This window comes from Protopterus annectens, chromosome 1.part0 (assembly GCF_019279795.1).
Source record: "Protopterus annectens isolate FY-2018-M chromosome 1.part0, PAN1.0, whole genome shotgun sequence".
In the NCBI taxonomy this organism is placed as follows: domain Eukaryota; kingdom Metazoa; phylum Chordata; order Ceratodontiformes; family Protopteridae; genus Protopterus; species Protopterus annectens.
The window spans coordinates 551,491,974-551,514,449 of record NC_056725.1 but is presented as its reverse complement, the minus strand read 5'-3'; the positions used below and the strand labels follow the sequence as shown (position 1 = coordinate 551,514,449).

The following is a 22,476-nucleotide window of genomic DNA, read 5'->3' as shown; positions in this document are numbered from 1 at the left end:
CCATTTACAATCTGCTTATTTTACCTGGAAGATGAAACATTACATTCACTCGCTATTTGCCTGCTTTCTGTTACTCGTGCTTTTACGTCTTTAGTTACAGGGCGGTTCCTTAACACGTGTATACTCAGGAAGAGCAGCTGAAGTTCAGTTTGGTTAGAAACAATACCACTAGATGTTGTTTTGTATCTTAAATTAAGCTCTGTGCAATACAGCCTATTTCACTACATAGTTCTTTGTGCTTTACCTAAAGCATTGTATTTCCTGCCAGTTGAGTCTAATGTTGCTGGTAAAAAAACTGGTCTCTTTCCCTAGTCTGCTTTGATAAAGATGCAAAAAAAAAAAAAAAAATACACCAGTAGCTTCCAAAAGTCAGTACCGAATGAAGCAAACGACAGTGTAAAAAGAAATCAGTCTTAGTACCATGGTCCAGAGTATAAACTTTAATAAAATAAAAAAGTTAAAATGGATAAGCGCTTTTGAAATTGCAGAAATGAACTGGATAGCCAACCTCAAGGGGCATAGGCTGTTTTAGAAAAGATGATTGGTTGAGAATTCTCCACATACCTATTGCGAATATATTTCCGTATTCTCTATTCTTTTTTAGAAAAAGGGGCATTATGAGATAAATGTTTTGGTCAATAATCTTTAGGCTGATTAACATTATGAAGGACTTAGCTTTGGTTTGTCTCCAAAGGGGCGTGAGCCAATTGTTGGATGATGATTGGATAGTTGCATTTTAAATAGTCACATTTATTATATTTTAGTAGATCTGATGACGAATTTTATTTAGCTCAAAAGTGCTTATCCATTTTAACTGTTTTTATTTTATTAAAGTTTATGCTGTGGACCGTGGTATTCGAAATTATTTCCTTTTTACATTATTGCTTATATAAAGATGTAGTGTATATGAGCAATATTTCAGCTTTCTAAAGTAAACCTGTTTACAAGTTGTGTTTAATATTTGTATATTTTCATTTTTTACCTTCTTTTGTCTGTTCATTTCCTTGCCCACTGTCTCCAAGAAATAAGTGTGTTACCGCTGCTTCTTGTGAACAGAAACATCACTCACGTTAAAGCAGAAATACACAATGGTATCTCTCTCTCTCTCTCTCTCTATATATATATATATATATATATATATATATATATATATATGTATATATCATAAAAGCAAAACTGGTCATTTCAGGGCAATCTGAAGCTGGGAAGCCCTTCATAGTGTACAAGTTTAAACTGCAATTTTTTTTTCTGTACTTGTATGGAAGTATTGAGTCTCATTTTCTAACAGAATTCCTAGATTAAAACCATAACTAAAGCAATCCTCTCATCATATCTTCTTATTTATATTCTTTCTTTTTCACACTTTGTACTGTTATCTTTCATGACTTTGTATTGCTTTACAACTGTCAACAAGTATAATAATTAATTGAAAATTATATTTTTGTACTGGAGCCTTTCTCTCTAGGTCTCTGCTGGAAAGGACCTTTTTAGGCCCAGTTGGACTAACCTGCTAAACAAATGCCAATAAGTAAATAATTATCCCCATCTGTGGTTATGGCGCTACACCTTTCACAGTACCTCCTTAAAATGCACATGTCCACTTCTTACTGCATGTCACTAAATTATCCCTAGTTCTCTTTCCTCTCTGGTTTCCATTTTCTAATGCATTACTAATAACAAATCCCTATCTACCACTGATTAACTATCCCAATATTATTTCTTCTTCACTCTTCTAATATTTATACGAATGTTTGTCTTTTCTTCTTCCATACCCTTCTACAGCCACACTATTAATGTTCAGATCGTAATTATTGTAAACATGTGATGAATGGTACCTTAATTTGCTGTACAAATCTTACATTATGTAAGGACTTATGTTCTCTTAAACTTTTATGTATATTCCATTTCAGTAAGTCAGTATAATGCAGATTACTTTTTTTTTCTGTGCCTCCCAGGCTGAACCTGAAAAGGTCTATCTGGATCAATACTCTACCCCAGTTAACATAAAATAAAATAAAAAATAAACATTCAGTTGCACAAAGATGGAGGATTGCTCATTTGGGCAGTCATGAAATGTCAGATTAGAATGAGTTTCTCAGGTATTTATACATCTGATGTGGTGAAACTCAGCATTTCTGCTGTCATGTATTATGTATACATCAGAAGTTCGGGAAGTCTGCACACAGGGACTTCCACTGTGTACACAGCGTGACACGGTTCATATACATTGCTACTTATGCAATTAATTTGCAAAGCAAATTGTGTTCTCTTGAGCCTTTAGGGAGCAGATGCTAATATCTTATTTTACTTATTTTAGTTGCATTTCTTTACTGGGTTAGTACACTGATCATGACAGACCATTTGCAGGTATAGCCCAGGTAAAAATCTTCTCATAGATGAGAAATTTACAACAAAAAGTAACATAAATGAGAAATCTGTACAAGCGTTCTGAGTCAGTTCTGATATCCAGTGTTTTCTAAGATGTCTGGTACTTCATATGTCATTTTATTGTTCTTATACAGCTTACCTAGAGGAGATTCAGTCTGTCCGTCGCCATACCAACAGTGTGCTGGACTCTACCAACAATGGCAACCCCCCGGTGGTGGTCCACTGTAGTGCAGGAGTGGGGAGAACTGGTGTTGTCATTCTAGCAGAACTTATGATTTGTTGCCTGGAGCACAATCAAGTGAGTAATGTATACTTTGTGTGTTACTAGTGTACTGTATTTGTAGCACTGCTTCTTATGTTACTGGATTAGGAAATGAAAATCTGTTCTATGGGGTTCTACTTAAAGATACAAGGGACATGGTTTTAGTAATTTAGTGATGGGAATGAATAGTGTAAGAAAATCAAACAACCCGGACAGCATGATTCTTGAAGTAGCATAGATGGCGTTGACACCAAGGAGGAATTACAGGTTGTGCTGTGGTAAAGTACAGGGTCTTCTTAAAGGTAATCTCAGTTATTAGGTCCGTATTCTTGGGCATGCATCTTCTGAGTACCACTATACAGTGAAACTATTCATGGAACTTGTCTGGAGGGGACTGTTCTGCTGTCTAAGACTCTCGCGTTCTCCATCAATGGAGGGCATCAATGAAATCCCCCAAGCGCACACACACAAAAACACATGCACTCACACATACTTAGTTATGTACCTCATTGGATCTGATAAGAAGTGATCCATATTCAGTACTTCTAGGACTATGTACCACAGGCATCAGGACCACTTGGCATCCGAATTGTCTTCAGTGTCCCATTTCCTCCCCCTCAATCCCATGATGCTGTTCAGTGCCCACCTCTCCATTTTTTTCATTGCCATGTAAGTAGTTTGGTCATGCTAGAAGTGCTTTTTTTGTGCTACTCTGTTTTTCTGATTAAACTTGCTCCCTCTGGCCAGTACCGGTGGCATGAGAGACAAAGCTCAACTGCAGTCCATTTGAACCAAGATCAGTCATCGGCTTGGGTGTTTGATGATCCCGGCACGGGAGACTAGACAAACATCCTGTCGTAAAGGGGAGGGAAGAGCAGGATACATACAACCCCAGTGCCTTGGAGGAAGCATGCTGATACAGTAGACATTCTGGGGTGAGCTTGCCACTCATCAGGCCACTGGTTGGTGGTAGCCCTCATTAGTGAGTGCACAGGAGCCTTCATTCACAGTGGAGGGCATTGTGAGTTGCTAGCATAAAGTACCTAGTCCATCCCTCATCCAGGGGTGAGTTTAGTGGCCCATACACATAATGCAGTCATTGCCAGGTTGCCAGTAAAAGTACAGACTTCCAGATGTCTGTCTGTCTGTCTAATGGACTATCTGGGTGGGTGGTTCCTGCTCTAGTGGATCTGGAGGATCTCTCGCCACTACAGAATGAATGTTACCAAGTGTGATGGGGTAAGGACAGTGATTGGCAAGGCTGAGGAGGAAGCATTAAAAACTTAACTCCCTGTACACAGTTTTCATGTTTCTCTTATCAGGTAACCTATTCCTTGGTTTTTAGTCTTTCCAGTCTTTTTCTTCACTTTGTAGCTGGTATTGTTGCAGACTAATGTGCAGGCCCTCAGATCTGTTCCTCCTTGCAAACTGTATTGAAATCATTGTTAAAACTTCCCTTGTGGAAGGCACATAACATTCACCACTGGCCACCTTCAGTGTGTGTACTTCAATGGCAAGAGACATAATGATATGAATGCATTATGCATTATATGTTTAGGATTTAACAGGGTGACTCAAAAGAGATGGCTGTATAGTGTGTACACCTTGCTCTTGCAAAAGGCTGTCTTTGCTCAGCCATCTGGTCACTGATGTGACTCTTAAAACAAATCAGGTCTTCTCCAGCATCGACTGTCTCTGTCAGAAGGAGTGTCTCCGCTGAAAAAGGCTTTGAAGAGGCTTAAGTTTGTAGTAAAATTGGACTTCACTCTAACTCTTTAGGTTTTCCTCTGGAAACCTCTTTATTGACTATGCTGGCTAGTCCAATACTAGCCCAACCTGGGCCTTTCCTTGCTCAGCCAGAGACAACTGAGCTGCTAGAAGTAACCCGAGTGTCAGAGCAGTCAAAATGTTCACAGTCCACGAAGAGGCAAAACGACAAAACGACACTGCACCAAAACAGCGTATACTCTTTAATTATCCGCTTTCGTAAAAAACTTCATCAGAATGAACTCATTTTACACAACTTCCTTCTTAAATAATACCAACATCAGGTGATTAATTAAACAATTAAAAATTCAAATATTATAAATCCGTTAAAAAATCCTTGTAAAAAACAAACATTTCTTTGAAAACAAAAAATGTCAGTTAATGTTTGTGTTTTAGGGCAAAATGAGAATAAATTGACCCACCTACTTTATTTATGTTTAGTTTACGTTGTTTTAAAAAACATTTAACAGATTTTATAGAATATAAGTGCTCTCTGATACGCTGCACGAGTGTGGCATTTTACATAGGGATGACCACAAGGGAGTTGAAGACGCGTATCAGAGAGCACTTATATTCTATAAAATCTAAAGATGACAAGAATGCCCTTTTCAAGCATTCATTGGTTTGTCAATCATTTAGTAAATTTTTGTTTTCTATATTAGAAGTAGGTTACAAAGATATGAGGGAAGGGGACTTTAAAAACTACCTCTTACAAAGGGAAACCCACTGGCAGATTAAATTAAAATCTGACATTCCCCCAGGTCTTAACGAGGCCATTAATGTTAAATGTTTTTTAAAACAACGTAAACTAAACATAAATAAAGTAGGTGGGTCAATTTATTCTCATTTTGCCCTAAAACACAAACATTAACTGACATTTTTTGTTTTCAAAGAAATGTTTGTTTTTTACAAGGATTTTTTAACGGATTTATAATATTTGAATTTTTAATTGTTTAATTAATCACCTGATGTTGGTATTATTTAAGAAGGAAGTTGTGTAAAATGAGTTCATTCTGATGAAGTTTTTTACGAAAGCGGATAATTAAAGAGTATACGCTATTTTGGTGCAGTGTCGTTTTGTCGTTTTGCCTCTTCGTGGACTGTGAACATTTTGGTTTTGGACTTGTCAGAGCAGTCAAACTAACAACTGCAAGAATAATTGCCTACGTTTCATCATTCTGGGCCACCGTTCCTCTCACTGTTGATTATAGTAAACTGCTGAGGGCAGTGGGAGTAGTCAGAGGAAAAATGTTGATGACACTGTCTCCTAGTCCCAACAAGCCAGAAAACGGACATTGGGACAGAGTGGTCTTGCCACCAGATTTTGCCTGGTCTCACTCCCTGACCTACTGCACATTCACTGGCTGCTTCAGGTATGTTACCATTGGCCATAAAGTTGTCTAATCCCAGACCACTGCCCATCAGCAACTATCCATTAATTGGCATCACCTATCTGGCAGGTCAAGGCAGTACCTCTGCCACCATACCTGAGTTACTTAGCATAATCAGTTCACTATCAGTGGAGGTACCATGCAGAGCTCAGAACCATAAACCCAGGGCTCACTGCTGTAGCACATTTCTTCTTGCTACTAGCATTAGATCCTAATACCCTGCTCCCGAGTCAACCAGATCCTTTATCATTCTAGTTTCATTACATCTAACAGACCCTTATGCTTCTTCCCAGGCTTTGCTGATACTGGAGCTGGCAAGTCCAGCAGCATTGCAGCAGTATTCAAGCAGCAATGCAGCAGTATTCAAACAGCAATGCAGCAGTATTCAAACAGCAATGCATTAGTATTCAAACAGCACTGAAGCAGTTTTCAAACAGCAATGCATTAGTATTCAAACAGCAATGCATTAGTATCCAAACAGCAATGCAGCAGTATTCAAGCAGCAATGCATTAGTATTCAAACAGCAATGCATTAGTATTCAAACAGCAATGCATTAGTATTCAAACAGCAATGCATTAGTATTCAAACAGCACTGAAGCAGTTTTCAAACAGCACTGAAGCAGTTTTCAAACAGCAATGCATTAGTATTCAAACAGCAATGCATTAGTATTCAAACAGCAATGCATTAGTATTCAAACAGCAATGCAGCAGTATTCAAACAGCAATGCATTAGTATTCAAACAGCAATACATTAGTATTCAAACAGCACTGCAGCAGTATTCAAACAGCAATGCATGCAGTGCCAGTCTTAACATCAGCACAAGCCCTGACCTTATCTTGGAGGTTATGATGCTGCATGAAGAGGAGTACCCTCCAAAAAGACACCACAGGGCTCACTTTAAGGCCAAGCATTTGGTTTCTTTCTTGGAGTCCCCCACTAATGACTTTTATGAAAAGAAGGACATAGCTTTCCCAGAGTTACCTCCTGAGGACTCTCAGTTTATAGAGTTTCTTTTCTTTAGCATATGCATTAGAATTAGGTGAATCCCACTAACCCAGTTCTGTTACCCTGGAGATGGATCCCAAAAGGCAAGTAGGCTAGCCCCAGTACCACCACCACTCCCTACAAGATTTCCTGACCTAGGATAAACCTGATGCAGTATCCCAGTGCCCTGGAAGTTTGACAAGATAGTAGTGGTTGGAGACACCCAAGCTGAACACCATTCTCTGAAACATCTGTAAAAATGGCCAGCTTAATGGACAGATTCAGGAAGTGTGACACCCAATCACTGAAAAACCTTAAGTTATTTGACATGAATGCTGTATTTTCAGTGGGATGTGTTGGATGAAAGGCTTTGAGTGGTGGAAGAGGTGCTAGCTGGGCCACAAAAACATGAGATTAAAGGCTATGTAGTGTGTGCCTGCAGCCTAAGTGAATCACATGGTCTCTGTTATGTACTGTATAACTGAGGGTACAGCCAGGGCTGTAACTATCAAGAGGAAATTGGATCTGCTTTTTGGACCTTCAGAATGTATGTCTTTACATAAAGATAACCAAAGACTTTAGGAGGTTTCTTTGCTTCTTGTTAGCAGTTGGTCAGTATCAGTTCAAGAGCCTTCCCTTTGATCTCATGACCATCACAAGGGTGGTTACCAGATACATGAGTAGTAGCAACTCATCAGAGACTAAAAGGGACCACATTTTCCCTACTTGAATGACTTGCTTCTTGCTATAGCACACAAGGGACGATTTGCCAAGAAAACACTGTCTGTGGCCAGGCTGTTCAATCTTCTGGGTGCTACTGTCAACCACAAAGCTTCAATACCTCTCAAACACGTTATATTCCCAGGGTGCAGTATGAATACTGATTTCTGCAAAATCTGTCTGCTGTTGGGCAAAAATGAAAACCCTCCAAATGGCTGTGCAGCAGCTCTTCTGGGTACAAAATGACAAGATCTTGGTCTATATGTCATCCACTGTTTGTAGTGTGCCACATATCCAGCTACATAAATGACCCTTGCAGTGGCTGCCCTGGTGGCAGCAGCACTAACGTGAGCATTCTTATTCCCAGAGGATAACAATAGCATGTTGGTGCACGGAGAGCTTGCAATGTTAGTTCCACACCCAGCTTTGCCATTGTAGGCCATTACATTCTCCCATCTCTGCTGCCACAGTCACCACAGATGTGTCTCTCAATAGGATGGGCGACTTTTCCAGGGTGGAATGGCCCATGGCTTATGGTCCTGATAGGCATGACAGTTGCACATCAACATTTTAGAACTATGTACTATTCCTCTTTCCCTATATGCCTTCTGGAAAGTCCTGCCAAAGTATTTTCTGGCCATTCATATAGGCAATATGTCTGTCATCTGGCACATAAATTGATAGGGGATACATTATTTCCTCTGTGCAGAGAAGTTGTAAAGCAGTTGGAACAGACCACATCCCACTATGTGTTCCTGATAGTAATGCACAGACCAGGGCCAACCCTCTGTCAGACAAATAGAGCAGGAATCTACTCTTACTGCATGAATGCTCCTTGAACCAGACAATAATAAACAGGCCTTTCATTGGGTGGAGCCTGCCTGTGATAGGTCTGTTCACATTTCCACCAGTCATATTATTTACATTGTGAAGTTACAAAATAACACCCAGCATTGCTCTAAACTTGTTTATTGTGGAATTACCTGCTCTGTTGCATTGGATATTGCAGATATTCTGGCAAACAAATTCACTGCAAATTTCAACCCAAACACATCTATAGAAAACCCACATATACTGAAAGATCTTAATTCCCTGTCATCACAAAAGGACACTTTTTAAAAGAACTTTTCAAACCTCCTCCTAAATGTTGAAAAAGCCACGCTTAATGTGAGGTGGTAGACTCGAGCAGGAACGGCAGCCTGGAACAATCACGTGCAGAGCTAGCACGCGGATAGCAGAGCAGAGCAATTGCACACAGAGTAGGTAAAATGGAGTGGCCACAAACAAAGCATTTCTGTTTTTTTTTTTTTGGTTTGTTTGTTTTTTGTGCGTGTTTGTTTTACTTTTCTGGACAGGCCAGGTCCCCAGCCAGCAACAAGCCCAAGGCAGCTGCCCAGGATACCTTGTAATGGATCCAGGTCTGCTGATAGGCACCACTAGATGAAAGCATTAAGTTATGCTATGTGACAATACAGGCCATAAAGTAAACAATTTTCTAGAATAGTGAAACTAGCTTGCTAAAAATTCAGAGTGTGTAAGTCCTACCAGCCAGCCACTCAAAGCATTTTCTACACATTTTTATTCTGAAAGAAAATAATAAAAAAAATAAAACACTGTAGAAATGGCTTATTTTCCTAAATGAATCAAACAAGGAACACTTTTGGGAATCCCTTGAAGTGAGGGGTAGTTAAAGGATAAAGACACATTTTTTCATCTATAAAACACTAGAGGTGTGTCTGCCTCAGTCACAAAGACTAAACCCTGAGTGTTATGGATGTAATAACTTCTCTATGACTGGATTCATGAGACACTGTAGGGCTGATTTTAAGAAGAAACTTAAAATTAATTTACATTCACAAGCAATAATTCAGGCTGTGGAGCCTGAGTACTGTATGCGCATCACTCTATCGCCCCAAACTTAAATGCTTGAAAACATTTGGAAAGAAATATTTTGAGTTTGAGGGAGAAAGATTGCAATTTTTACAAGAGAGGACAGTCCATCTTCACTCTCCCTTTAGTATGTTCCTTTCCAAACAATTGGAGAGACCACAAAGGTTTCTTATATAGAAAATTCAGGGTCTTCAAGATCTGTCTTATGCGGACAAACCAAAGTCATTGTCACTTTACTCTGTGTTGTACAGACTGCTCTGAGGCGACCTGTGCCTAGCATGCAAAACAATCTCTGACCCAGCTTTAATGGAAATGCCACACATTCGCAAGTTAAGTGGCACACGGGTCACTTGCTCAAAGGAACTTAACCTGGTATGTGACATCAACAGAACTTGCTGGAGAGACAGATTTGTCTAAAAGAGGTTGCCCCACCTTTGGAACAAGCGTCTTATTTGTGTTAAAGACCCTCATTGGCATAATTTGAATGATTGGATGTTGTTATTGTTCTTTTCGGCTTTTCCCGGTTAGGGTCGCCACAGCGGAACTCCGGTCCGCTAATGAATGGCAGTAGATTTTTTATGGTGCCGAGTTGCCAGCCTGATGCCCAACCTTCAGTGAAGGCATTCTCATTCACGCATGTCTTTCGGAGGCCACGCAACCGCGGGGAGGACATGCAGACTCCAAACAGAAGGCACTCCAGCTGTGAATCGAACAGGAGAACCTCTTGCTGTGAGGCAACAATGCTACCGCTGTACCACCATGGCTTATAATTTGGAAGATTGGATGGCTTACCAGAAATTCACCCCGGGGGTTCCACCTCTGTCCCTCTTGAACAAGGGCATTAGGAGCTGATTTCAGTGTCTGCTTGAACCAGACACCGTTGAAAACATGGGTTGAATTTGGCTAGGCTTGTAAGGGCCGTGTGTGTGTGTGTGTGTGTGTGTGTGTGTGTGTGTGTGTGTGTGTGTGTGTGTGTGTGTGTGTGTATATATATATATAAGTGATGTCCCACTCACTAGGTTGAATAAGAAGAAAGTAACAGTCAGCTGCCTGTCAGGTGCCAGGACCTGTCACATAACGCATGCACTCAGGCCCCTCAACAACAGGTACAAATATGACTCTGTCATTGTACATGTGGGTGTGAATGACCTGAGACATACCTCCCTGGACTACATGAAAAGAGACATGGAGCAGCTCTCGTATTATGTAGCCCAAGCAGGTATGACCCTAGCCCTGAGCAGCATCCTACCATCACCCAGAATGATACCACAGTACAAGCAGAAAATGATGTATTTCCAACAGTTGGCTAAGTTTATGGTGTCATTCTAAGGGGATCCAGTATCTGCCTAGGATGACATGATTGACAGACCTTGATGCTTTGCCATAGAGGGCCTGCATCTGTTACCCCTGGACTTCTAGATACTGGCCAAGGCTCTTGCCACCCCTATAGTGCCTTTTTTAGGTGGTGTTCCAAAGACCAAATTACCACCATAACAGCTACAAACAAATGCAATCTGAGGGTCATGCTGCTCAATGCTAGAAGTCTAAATCTCAAAATGCACTTGCTTGAAGCACTCCTTAAAATGGAAAACATCAACATTTGTGCTGTAACAGAGACCTGGTTCAAGGCAGCAGAAAGCACCCCTGCACTACCAGGCTGTAACTCATTCCACACCTTTTGGCCCCAGAACTTGGACAGAAGCTCCAAAGGCAGTGGTGTTTCCATATTAATAAAGGATGCACACACCTCCAGACTGGTAGCCCAATATAACGCATCAAAGATATTTCAGGTGCAGCTAACAATGGGTAAGACAGCAATTTAGGTTGTAGCCTGTTATAGGTCCCCAACCATGTCCCAAGACTCACACTCTACGTTCCTAAGCACCCTGGAGAATATTGGGGTCCAACCTAACACTCTCATACTGGGCAATGTACCAATACGCTTGCCCAGTGCTTCCTGGAATTCATTAATTCCAATGCCCTGGACTAGCTTGTTCTTACCCCCACTAGAGGTAGCAACATCCTTGACCTGGTCTTTACTATCGTGGGTGACAGTTGCTGTACACCAATAGTCAACTCATCCCTGTTTAGATACGACCACAGACTAATCACCTTGGAAATCCACATCCCTCCCACCACCCCTGCAAAGGTAACCACCATGAAAAACTTCTCCAAAGCTAACTTTGGGCTCCTAAAAACAGAGGTGGCTAACTTCATGGCACCCATGCAAATGGAGAATAGTTGCATGACTGCCAAATCATGCACCAATGCACTATACGAACAAGTACACAAATGCATGGATCTTGACATACCCAATAGAACCAAGATGCTCTCCTCCAAAAAAGGAAGCCAATCTGGTGGTCCCCTGCCATAAACAAACTCTACAACAGAAGGAGGAAACTGATGCAGAATAAGGTGAAGTCCCAAGACTGGAAAAACTCCCTTATCAGCCTCAACAAAAAGTTGAGATCCCTCATCAAATCCTCTAAAGCTAGCTATGAAAACAGAATTGCAGCAGATAGTAAAGACAACCACAAGGCCTTCTATAGTTATGTCAAGAATCTCCACGGTAATACCCAGATTTGCTCTGAGCTACTGCACAGTGGTACCTCCTATACTGAGCCAACAGATATTGCCAATATACTGACAGACAGATTCAGTTCCAACTTTACCCCCCCCCCACCCAAAGAACCAATCGCAATACTAGTAGATTGCCAGGCACCCAGTATTACTGCTGCAGAGTTTAAAACAGCACTGTCCAAGGCCAAGAATACAGCTTCTTTGGGACCTGAAAGTATCCCTGGCTGTGTTCTACTTGAACTACAGAGTGAACTGGCACCACGCCTGTGTGCAGTGTTCAGCCACAGCCTCACCTCAGGCTTTGTCCCTACTGAATACCACACTGCTATAGTCATGCCTTTCCACAAAAGAGAAGCAACTACAGACCCTGGGAACTATCACCCCATTAGCCTGACGAGTCTGATATGCAAAGCTATGGAACCCATCATCATGGACCTAATAAACAAGGATATAGGGAATCTCCAAACTTTGGATCCCACACAGTTTGGTTTTGTGAAGGGTAGATCATGCCTGATCAACTTGGTTGACTTCTTTGAGTCAGTCACCAGAGCTGTGGATGAAGGCAAGGTGGTTCATGCAACCTATCTTGATTTGACCAAGGCCTTTGAATATCGTTCCCCAATCAGGAATCATAGAAAAACTCACTAAGCTAGGCATCAACCCGTATATCACTAGGTGGGTTGCAAACTGGCTCACAGATAGAACCCACAGTATGAAAGTAGCTGACTCCAAGTCAGACTGCCGACCATTCACGAGTGGAGTCCCACAGGGATTGGTCCTGGGTCCTCTCCTGTATGGCATCTACTTCTGTAAAGTCCAGGCCAACACGAAGGGACTCTAACTGACATAGTTCACAGACGATTGCAAGTTCGGAGCCATTATTAACTCCCCGAGTGATGTTAACATCTTACAGAAAGGCCTCACTGAGACCAACGACTGATGTTAGAACCATGGCCTTAAGTTCAGTGCCAAAATATGTGTCGTCATCCCCTTTGGGAAAAACCCAGTTCCCATGAATTACCACATCGATGGTAGTCCACTGAACACGGAAGGCGTTATAAGAGATCTCGGAACACAGATTGAGAGCAACCGCTCTTTTGAGCACCACATTGCCACTGTGGTCAGAAAGTCCTTTTATGTGGCACATCTCATTACTAAGGGTTTTACATCCAGGAAGAAAGAGGTCATTGTCTCCCTCTACTCCTCCCTCGTTAGGCCAATCATTGAGTACAATGCTCTATTTGGCATGTACCTCACTAGACACCTGCAACAACTGGAGAGGCCACAAAAGTACCTCACAAAGAGGATCCTAGGCCTTAAACACTTGTCCTATATGGACAGACTCAAAAATCTGCAACTATTCTCTTGTCTCATATCGCCTACTTAGATGCGATCTCTGCTTGACTTACAAAGCCATGTCTGACCCAGCTCTGTTCGAAATGGTACATCTAAAGAAATTTCACTCCCTCCACACCACACACTCCAGAGACCTCAACCTCATTACCACAATCAACAGAATGTGCTGGAGGGACAGGTTCATAACCCAGAGACTGCCCATGCTATGGAATAGACTTCCCATACATGTCAAACAGAGCACCTCACTGGCCCTCTTCAAGAGAAATTGTGATGAGTGGATGGGAAATAGAAAATTCATCCCAGGCATCACTGTAGTGGCTCTACTCGACAAAGGCACTGGGAACTAAGGTCGGGTGGCATGATGCCAGGGTAATCCTATGGGCTAGACTTGTAAAGGCTCCAGGGCCATTAGCCTAGTACACACCCATGAACCTATGCACGTGTGTGTGTGTGTGTGTGTATATATTTATATATATATATAATTGGTGATGCATAAATGTCACCTCAGAAGTGGACTAGTATCATTGAATTATCAGGTTGTCTAAGTAAGCCTAAATATTGCAATGGACCACTACTAAAACATTAAATCAAGGAGCACGTAACCTGTGACAGTTTACAAAGCTCAAGACATACTGGAGAAACTAGTCAAAGAAAAACATTTCCAGTGACTGAGAAAATCTGCTGTTAGGTGAGTCATGGTAAGCAACTGAATGGTAAGGGGTAGCGCTTCACAGTCACTCCTTCAAAAAAATTGTGGGAGCGAGACAGTACCTCTAGATGGCATACCTGAATGGAACACCTTGATGATAGCAGTAGATTCAGATATTGATCTAACATCAAAGACCTTTCTTGGTAGGCATATCACTAAGTTCATATTTTTATTCTAATTGATATCTTTTTCTCTGAAGTTTTCACACGAGGGCCTGTGCCCCCTAATACTTTGCCAGTGCATATCTTCACATTGTATTCCTAGTGAAAGTGTTGACTGTTTTGTGGTACATTACAAGTATCATCTGTGAACAACAGTCATGGTTACAAAGATTACTGTAAAACATTTGAATAGTGCAGCAAGTCCCACTGTATATACTTGTTCTGAGACGGCTGTATCTTAGGGAAAAAAGAAATCCCTAGGATACCACAATCTTAATATTTCAATGAAAATTCCAGTTTTTGTGCATTAGCAATCACCCATAAAAGTGCCAATAATTACTATGTGAAGTACAGGCATATCTCACGTTATGTACAATAGTAGGAGAATGAGTTTAGTCCCTGAACCTGCTCACTTCTTTTCTGCTGCTCAAGTTCAGATCTGAATCCTAACTCTTACTTATGAAAAGTACCCATTTTCATGACTAAAGCCAACTCTGCCAAGTATCCCTTTGGATGACAAAGTGAAAGTCAAGGTCACTACTGTTATTTTTTTTCTTTACTGCCTGGAAGAGGAGCATGATGTAACTCACTGCCACAGGTGGCAGCAATTCAGATTGACCACTTGTAATGTCAGTGCAGAAAGTCTTGGTTTCCTGCTTTATTATTGGGAGATTGAAGGTAGCTGAAGGTTCCTCATAAGGGAATAGGTGTAAGGGTTCCATATGTGAAGGTTCCTCTTAAGGGAATAGGTGTAAGGGTTCCATATGTGAAGGTTCCTCATAAGGGAATAGCTGTAAGGGTTCCATATGTGAAGGTTCCTCATAAGGGAATATGTGTAAGGGTTCCATATGTGAAGGTTCCTTATAAGGGAATAGGTGTAAGGGTTCCATATGTGAAGGTTCCTCATAAGGGAATAGGTGTAAGGATTCCATATGTGAAGGTTCCTCATAAGGGAATATGTATAAGGGTTACATATGTAGCCCTTGAAGGAATGGCGATATACAGAACAGTAACATTTTGTGATACTGCAGTAGCATTTTGTAGTGGGATTCAGTGCTTCAGGGCTAAAAATGTTGCACTAATCACCCAGAAGATAAATTAAGGAAAAGAAGATCAAAGAAAATTATATTTGTTGGTAGTACGGCAAAGAGAATGCTGAACTGAATGTAGCAAGCACTGCAGTGCTATTTTATACATTAACTTTGAGGACATCCCTCTTGTGAATTTAACTAAAAATCAAAGCAAAAGAAAACTAGGGGATTGATTGGATTCAATAAAGATCATTCCAAGCTCCTTCTATTATTTGGTTTAGCTCTGCAATAACTAGCTAAGATAAAATGGAGCACATGCCTAGGTTATAATTTATAGTGCTGCTTTTTGTGAAATTTCATTGCTGGCCATTTTGAATGAAATTGTTAACATACAAGAACAATTTATAGGTTGGTACTAGGCTATTGGCCCTAGGGCCTATGCAAGCCTAGCCATAACAATTCCCTGGATATTTCTTCCCACAATATTTACTTCTCTAGACCCCTGTCTAGCAGGGTGACTGATGTGATCCCTGGGGTGAATTTCCTTTCTCCCATCCAATCGTCAAGGTTCCTTTTGAAGAGGGCCAAAGAGGTGCTCTGCTTGACAGCTATGGGCAGTCTATCCCAGAGTATGGGGAGTCTCTGGGTCAGGAACCTATCCCTCCAGCATGTTTTGTTCATTGTGATGACAAGGTTTAGATCCCTGGAGCGTGTGGCTCTGAGGGATTGGGATTTCTTTAAGTGGAGCATGTCCAACAGCTCAGGGTTTGACATGGCCTTGTATGTTAAGCAGAGGTCACCTCTGAGTAGACGATATGCCACAGAGTATAGCTGGAGTTTTTTTAGATGATCAGCATATGACATCTGCTTTAGGCTTGTGATTCTTTTAGTGAGGTATTTCTGTGGCCATTCCAGCTGTTGCAGATGTCTTGTGAGGTACATACCAAACAAGGCATTATACTCTATAATGGGTCTAATGAGGGATGAGTACAGTGAGGCAATGACTTCCTTTTTTCTGGATGAAAAGCCCTTAGTGATGAGGTGTGCCACATAGAAGGATTTCTTGACTGTTGTGGCGATGTGGTTATCGAAAGTGAGACCACTGTCCACCTGTGTCCCTAAGTCTCTCATCACACTTTCGATGTTTAGTGTCCTGCCACCTATGTGGTAATTCATGGGTACATGCTTTTTTCCAAAGGGGATAACTATACATTTCTTGGCATTAGGCTTGAGCCCATGGCTCTGGCACCAGGCATCTGTTTCTGTAAGGCCCTTTTGTAGAATATCCACATCATTTGGGGATTCAATAATGGCTCCCAGTTTGCAGTCATCTGTGAACTTTGCTAGCCAGAGTCTCTTAGTGTTGGCCTGTACCTCGAGAAGTAGATGCCAAACAAGAGTGGTCCCAGGACTGAACCCTGAGGTACTCCACTTGTCACTTGTCTGGAGCTGGATTTGGAGTCTGCTACTTTTACAGTCTGGGTTCTGTCAGTAAGATAGTTGGCAACCCATCGAGTGATGTAGGGATTTATGCCCAGCTTAGTAAGTTTATCTATGATTTCAGAGTGGGGGATGGTGTCGAAGGCCTTGGTGAGGTCCAGATAAGCTGTGTGGACCGCCTTACCCTCATCCACAGCTCTGGAGACTGATTCGAAGAAGTCAGTCAGATTCAGGAAACAAGATCAGCCCTTCACAAACCCAAACTGGGTGGGGTCCAGTGTTTGAAGGTTGCCAATGTCTTTGTTTATAAGTTCCATGATAATACGTTCCATGGTCTTGCAGATCAGGCTTGTGAGACTGATGGGACGGTAGTTCCCGGGATCCAAGGCGGTTCCTCCCTTGTGGAGTGGGATAACTCTTGCTGTGCGCCACTCAGTAGGCATAAAGCCTGAGGTGAGGCTATGATTAAACATGACACTTAGGTGAGGTGCCACTTCAGTTTGTAGTTCATGTAGTACACAGCCTGGGATGTCATCTGGTCCCATGGATGCTGTATTCCTAGCTTTGGAGAGTGCAGTTTCTACCTGTGTGGCCATGATTACCGGAATTTGGCAATCTTTTGGCACTGAGATGGACCCTTTAGGGGGTAAGAGGGGGGTGAAGTTGGCACTAAATCGATCTGCCAGGATATTGGCAATATCTTTGGGATCAGTGTATTTAATGCCATTCTGTTGTAGCTCAGAGCAGATCTGAGCATTGCCATTTAGATTCTTGACATAACTATAGAATGCCTTGTGGTTGTCTTTGGAATCTTTTGCAATTTTATTTTCGTAACTAGCTTTAGAGTATTTTATGAGGGATCTCAGCTTCTTACTGAGGCAGGTGAGGGAGTTTTTTGCATCCTGGGATTTTCCTCTTTTCTGCAACAGTTTCTTCCTTCTGTTGTATAGTTTGTTTATAGCAGGGGACCACCAGATTGGCTTCCTTTTTTTGGAGAAGAGCATCTTGGTTCTATTTGGGATGGCACGATTCATGCACGAGTGGATGTGCTCGTACAGTGCCTTAGTGTAGGATTCTGCAGTCGAACTTCCAGATCCCGTCTGCGTGGGTGTCATGAAGTTTGTCACTTCTGACTTCAGTAGCATGAAGTTGACTTTGGAGAAGTTTTTTAAGGAGGTTTCCTTACTGGGGGGTGGGGGTGGGATGGGGATGTCAAGGGTGATTTGCTTATGGTCAGACCTGACCAATGAGGGGGTGACCACTGGTGTGGAGCATCTATCTCCCATGTTGGTAATGACCAGGTCTAGGATATTGGAGCCCCTGGTGGGACAATGGATAAGTTGATCCAGGGAGTTGGAATTTATGAATTCCAAGAACCGTTGGGAAAAGAAATTGGTACACGAGTAGTTTTCCCAGTTAATGGCAGGGTAGTTGAAATCACCCAGTATTAGGGTGTTTGGTTGTATCTTTATATTTTCCAGTATGTTTAGAAAGGTGTAGTGAGAATCTTGGGGCATGGTGGGGGATCTGTAGCAAGCTACAATTTGGATTGCAGTCTTACCTAGTGTTAGTTGCACCTGGAGAATTTCAGATGCATTGTGTTGGGCAACTTGCCTGGAGGTGTGAATATCCTTGGTGAATATGGACACTCCTCCACCTTTAGTGTTTCGATCTTGGTTTTGTGACCGAAAGTGTGGTAAGAATTGTAGCCTGGTATTGCAGGGGTGCTCTCTGGAGCCTTGAACCAGGTCTCAGTTACTGCACAGATATTGATGTTCTCCATTTTTAGGAGTGCCTTGAGAGAGTGCATTTTGAGGTTTAGACTTCTAGCATTGAGTAGCATTACCTTCAGATTTTGCATGCTTGTATCTGTTACGGTGGTGGTTTTATCCTTTGAACCTTGCCTAAAAAAGGCACTATAAGGGTGGCAAGAGCTTTAGCCAGTAACCTGAATCGTGGTTTGTTGATCATGTCTTCCCAGGCAGACAAATACTGGATCCCCTTTGAATGACACCAGAAGCTTAGCCAATTGTTGAAGTCAGTCATTTTGTCCTTATACTGTGGTATAATTCTGGGCAAAGGCAGGATGCTACTCAGGGCTAGGGTCATACCTGCCTGGGTCACATGATCCAAGAGCTCTTCCATGTCTCTTTTCATGTAGTCCAGGGAGGTACGTCTCAAGTCATTCACTCCAGCATGGACAATGACAGAGTCGTATTTGTACTTGTTGTGGAGTGACTAGAGTGCATGCGTTATGTGGCAGATCCTGGCTCCTGACAGGCAGCTGAATGTAATTTTCTCCTTGTTCAGCCTGGTGAGTGGGACATCAGTGTGCCTGACTATAGAGTCACCTATGACTAAAGTGTTGGGTACATTGTCTTGCCTTAGGGGCTGTTGTTGGGTGGCACACTGGTGTTGTGAACTATGTATCACTTTGGTTGTAACTGGTGTTTGTTTGTGTTTCCGCTTCAGTGGTCCTTGTTGCTTGGGCAGGTTAATGTTAAGGGTCTCCGCATATGTGGGTTAAGTGTTGTTATGTATGGGTGTTGATGGTGTGGGTTTTGAAGGACTATGAGTTGCTTGAGGTTTAGTCCAGGTATTAACCTTCTCCTCTTGACTGTCTAGTACAACCTTGGCCGGAGAGAGCTTTGCTTCCAGTTTGGCAGTTTGATCTTTATTAATAGATGAGTGATCTATATTAACAGATGGAGTGGCTTGTTGAATGTGATTACATCTTTGTGCCAAGGGAGGTAGACTACAAGCAGTATGATGACGCTGGTTTACAGCTGTACTGGTAATGGTGAGCATTTGTTGCTCACGCAGGTAGAGTGTCCTGTTACCAGTTATTCTGTGTATACTTTGGGGTTAAGGACAATATTAATGTAAAGTATGTAAAGTCATGCCAAAATAAGTCGCTGATCAGTTATTGCCACTAGAGCACAAGAAACAGCAGTTAGCAAAACTGAGCAACAGCTGAATTAAATACTTAAAAGATACTTGTGTTACTGCAAAACAATCTAAGCTAAAACTATAAGCACTTTGGTGGAATAGTTAGAAGCAAAGACAAAAAAAATTTCTGAATCCACGTCTTGCTCCACCTTTACTAGTACTTGGAAATCAATCAGTGTACAATGGGCTTGCAAAAGGACAGCATCGCATAAGGAGTACACAAAACATATAAGACAGGTACATCACTAATATTTATCCTCATGAACAACAGTTAAGTTATACCAGTAGTTATCAAAAACAAAAATATTTTTTTTTACAAATAAAGCCATCAGTTTGAATTGACTCTGCTCCAGGTGTTATCAGGAAAGGTACAACTGTTGTGCACTAAAATGGAACTCTTGAAGTCCCATTGCAACATTTAAAGCAGTTAAGTTCCAGGATTACTTGCAGAGCTCCAAAATCTACAAGTAAATGCAGCATCTATACATTACCAGCAACATTGGCTATCAGACTTGAAAGCATTTTTGCAAAGGGAATAGAATAAGTTTACTGAAAAATTTAAAGAACTTGAAATAAGAGCAAGGTGAAAAACCTAAGAATTGTGGGTGTGCCCGAAGTATGTGATTTGCATACTGGCCAAAAAAATAAAATATGTAAAATTCTAGTTAGAGAAAATAACATTTGTGACAGCTAAGGAGATGATACTACTGATCAGATGTCATATGTAACACCTGAAAACCAAACCACCATTTTTTCAGTGGTGATCATTATTCATTTTGTGACCTCCTCCGATTCAGACGGAACACTTGAAGGCACCATTAAATTGAAACAAATTAGTGTGAATGGTGCCAGTGTTACAATTTCTGCTGGTCTTCCTCTAGAAGTAATATATAGACTCAGTGGTGTGAACAACATAAAATAAATTCCACTGGAATTCAAAAAGAATGAATGCAGGGCAAAATTTGAACTCAGATTTTTATGTGGGTCAAAGACCCCCCACACCATGCCTATAGAGAATTTTGCCCCTGTACTCCCCTAATAAAAATAATCATTTCCAATATTACTGCATGTTGGGAAAACAAGAATTTCCCTGCAGCTACCTCATTTAAAAAGTTTAGATTAGTATTCGGCAACATTCACACTCACTGTGCTCATACCACTGGAATACCATCTCATCAGTGAAACATACTCTTTCAGATCAAGAACTCAAGATCTCCCCCATAGACCACTTCTCTTCATGTACTTTTCAGCTTTGGGGTTTCTGCTAAACTCACATGGTGTGTATATTCTAGCAGCATGTCACACAGAATTAAGGAGAGTTAAGGATATGATAGGATACTGAGTTTCATGCCATAGTCCTGGATTTGATTCTGTCAAACTGCACTTGTATAACGTGTGGCACTGAGCAAGTCATTTAACCAGAATAGTGCATGGCTTGGAGTGGGAGTGGGGCCACACTTCAAAACACTCATTTGTACATAGTGAACTTTCTTGGTTAATAAATAAATAAGTTAAGTAAAAGGTAAAGAGGTAAGGCACATCACTCAAAAATTTCCTTTAGGCCAGATGGCTGTGATTGTAAACCAGTGGACGCTTTGTGGGCTGTTGAAATGCTTTTATAGATTTACTCATGTGAAAATAGAAGTTAATGTAAACTCATTTCTGGAAATGTTTGATACTATAGTTTTTACTGAAAATATTTGAACAGGCTGACTAAAACATTGTTTTCCATTCTTGACTTACAGGCAGTAGCTGTTCCAACAATGCTGGCGAATCTTAGACAACAGCGGATGTTGATGGTCCAGACCATTGCTCAGTATACATTTGTTTATCAAGTTCTCATTCAGTTCCTCAGGAACTCACGACTGATATGATTTGATTTTCATTCAGTGACAAGGACACAGTATTTGCCCCTCACCCCCAGTCTGTGGTGAAAACACAACTGGGGAAAGGAGGATTCTGTTATTTTCCCTCCAGTATGCTTTTTGCTTATTTTTTTACGTTATTATTTTATTATTTTTGCATTAAGGTTAATATCATTCCTGTGTTATGTTTATTTATTGCAAAACTATTGCCTTCTAGTAATTTTGATATAGAAGGCTAGAGTATTATTTAAGCTTTGTGTCAAAAAATTAGTGCAGACTAGTTGAAATGCAGCTTCTGGCATTCCCAGAAGTAAAACTGCTGAACCTGTCAAACATGATTATTCTGTCATATAGGTACTTTGTAGATTATTGTAGTGGAGTTGACATTTGAGAACCCATTTTGGTGGGCATGGAGTGGGACAGGCAGAGGTAATTCATTTGGATCAGTTCTCTCATCTATTTTTCCTTATCCTCATCTGATTTAAGTCTCCAGTTTTGACTTCATACCTGAGAGTTATTTCTCAAAATTGCCCAATTCTGATGGCAGTATATAATAGTATTTTATATTCCCACTTACAATTAATCAAGTACTTACAAGAGGTGAATATTCCCAACACAAAAGTGCACTTTTGAGTAAGCTTAACAAGTTTACATGCATAAAAATCAAGTTACAGTTACAAAACTAATTTAGAATTGTACTATGTGAATGTGTGTTTAAGTGCAGATTAGTATTTTAAACCATCAGTGATAAAGAGGCATGTGTGTGTGTGTGTTTGTGTGTGTGTGTGTGTGTGTGTGTGTGTGTCTGTCTGTCTGTGTGTGTGTGTGTGTGTGTGTGTGTGTGTGTGCGCGCGCGCGTCCATGTGTGTGTATGTGTGTTCTGTTTAAACTGAATGAAGATTTTGTCAATCTTACCATGTGTGATTTCATACCTTTTCACACCTCTCTTAAGACTGATTAAGAACAGCTTCCTATAAGACA

General features: G+C 41.1%; 1 protein-coding gene across 1 annotated transcript in view; it reads left to right on the top strand.

Annotated features, from left to right (window-relative positions):
• The window catches only part of PTPN14 (protein tyrosine phosphatase non-receptor type 14), a 1,716,286-nt gene extending 1,694,011 nt beyond the window's left edge, over positions 1–22,275 (top strand). The window contains exons 20-21 of the mRNA XM_044061300.1: positions 2,523–2,686; positions 21,376–22,275. Coding sequence (XP_043917235.1) covers positions 2,523–2,686; positions 21,376–21,504 — 293 coding nt within the window. The 3' untranslated portion in view covers positions 21,505–22,275. The remainder of the gene's footprint in view (positions 1–2,522; positions 2,687–21,375) is intronic.
• The last annotated feature ends 201 nt before the right edge of the window (positions 22,276–22,476 follow it).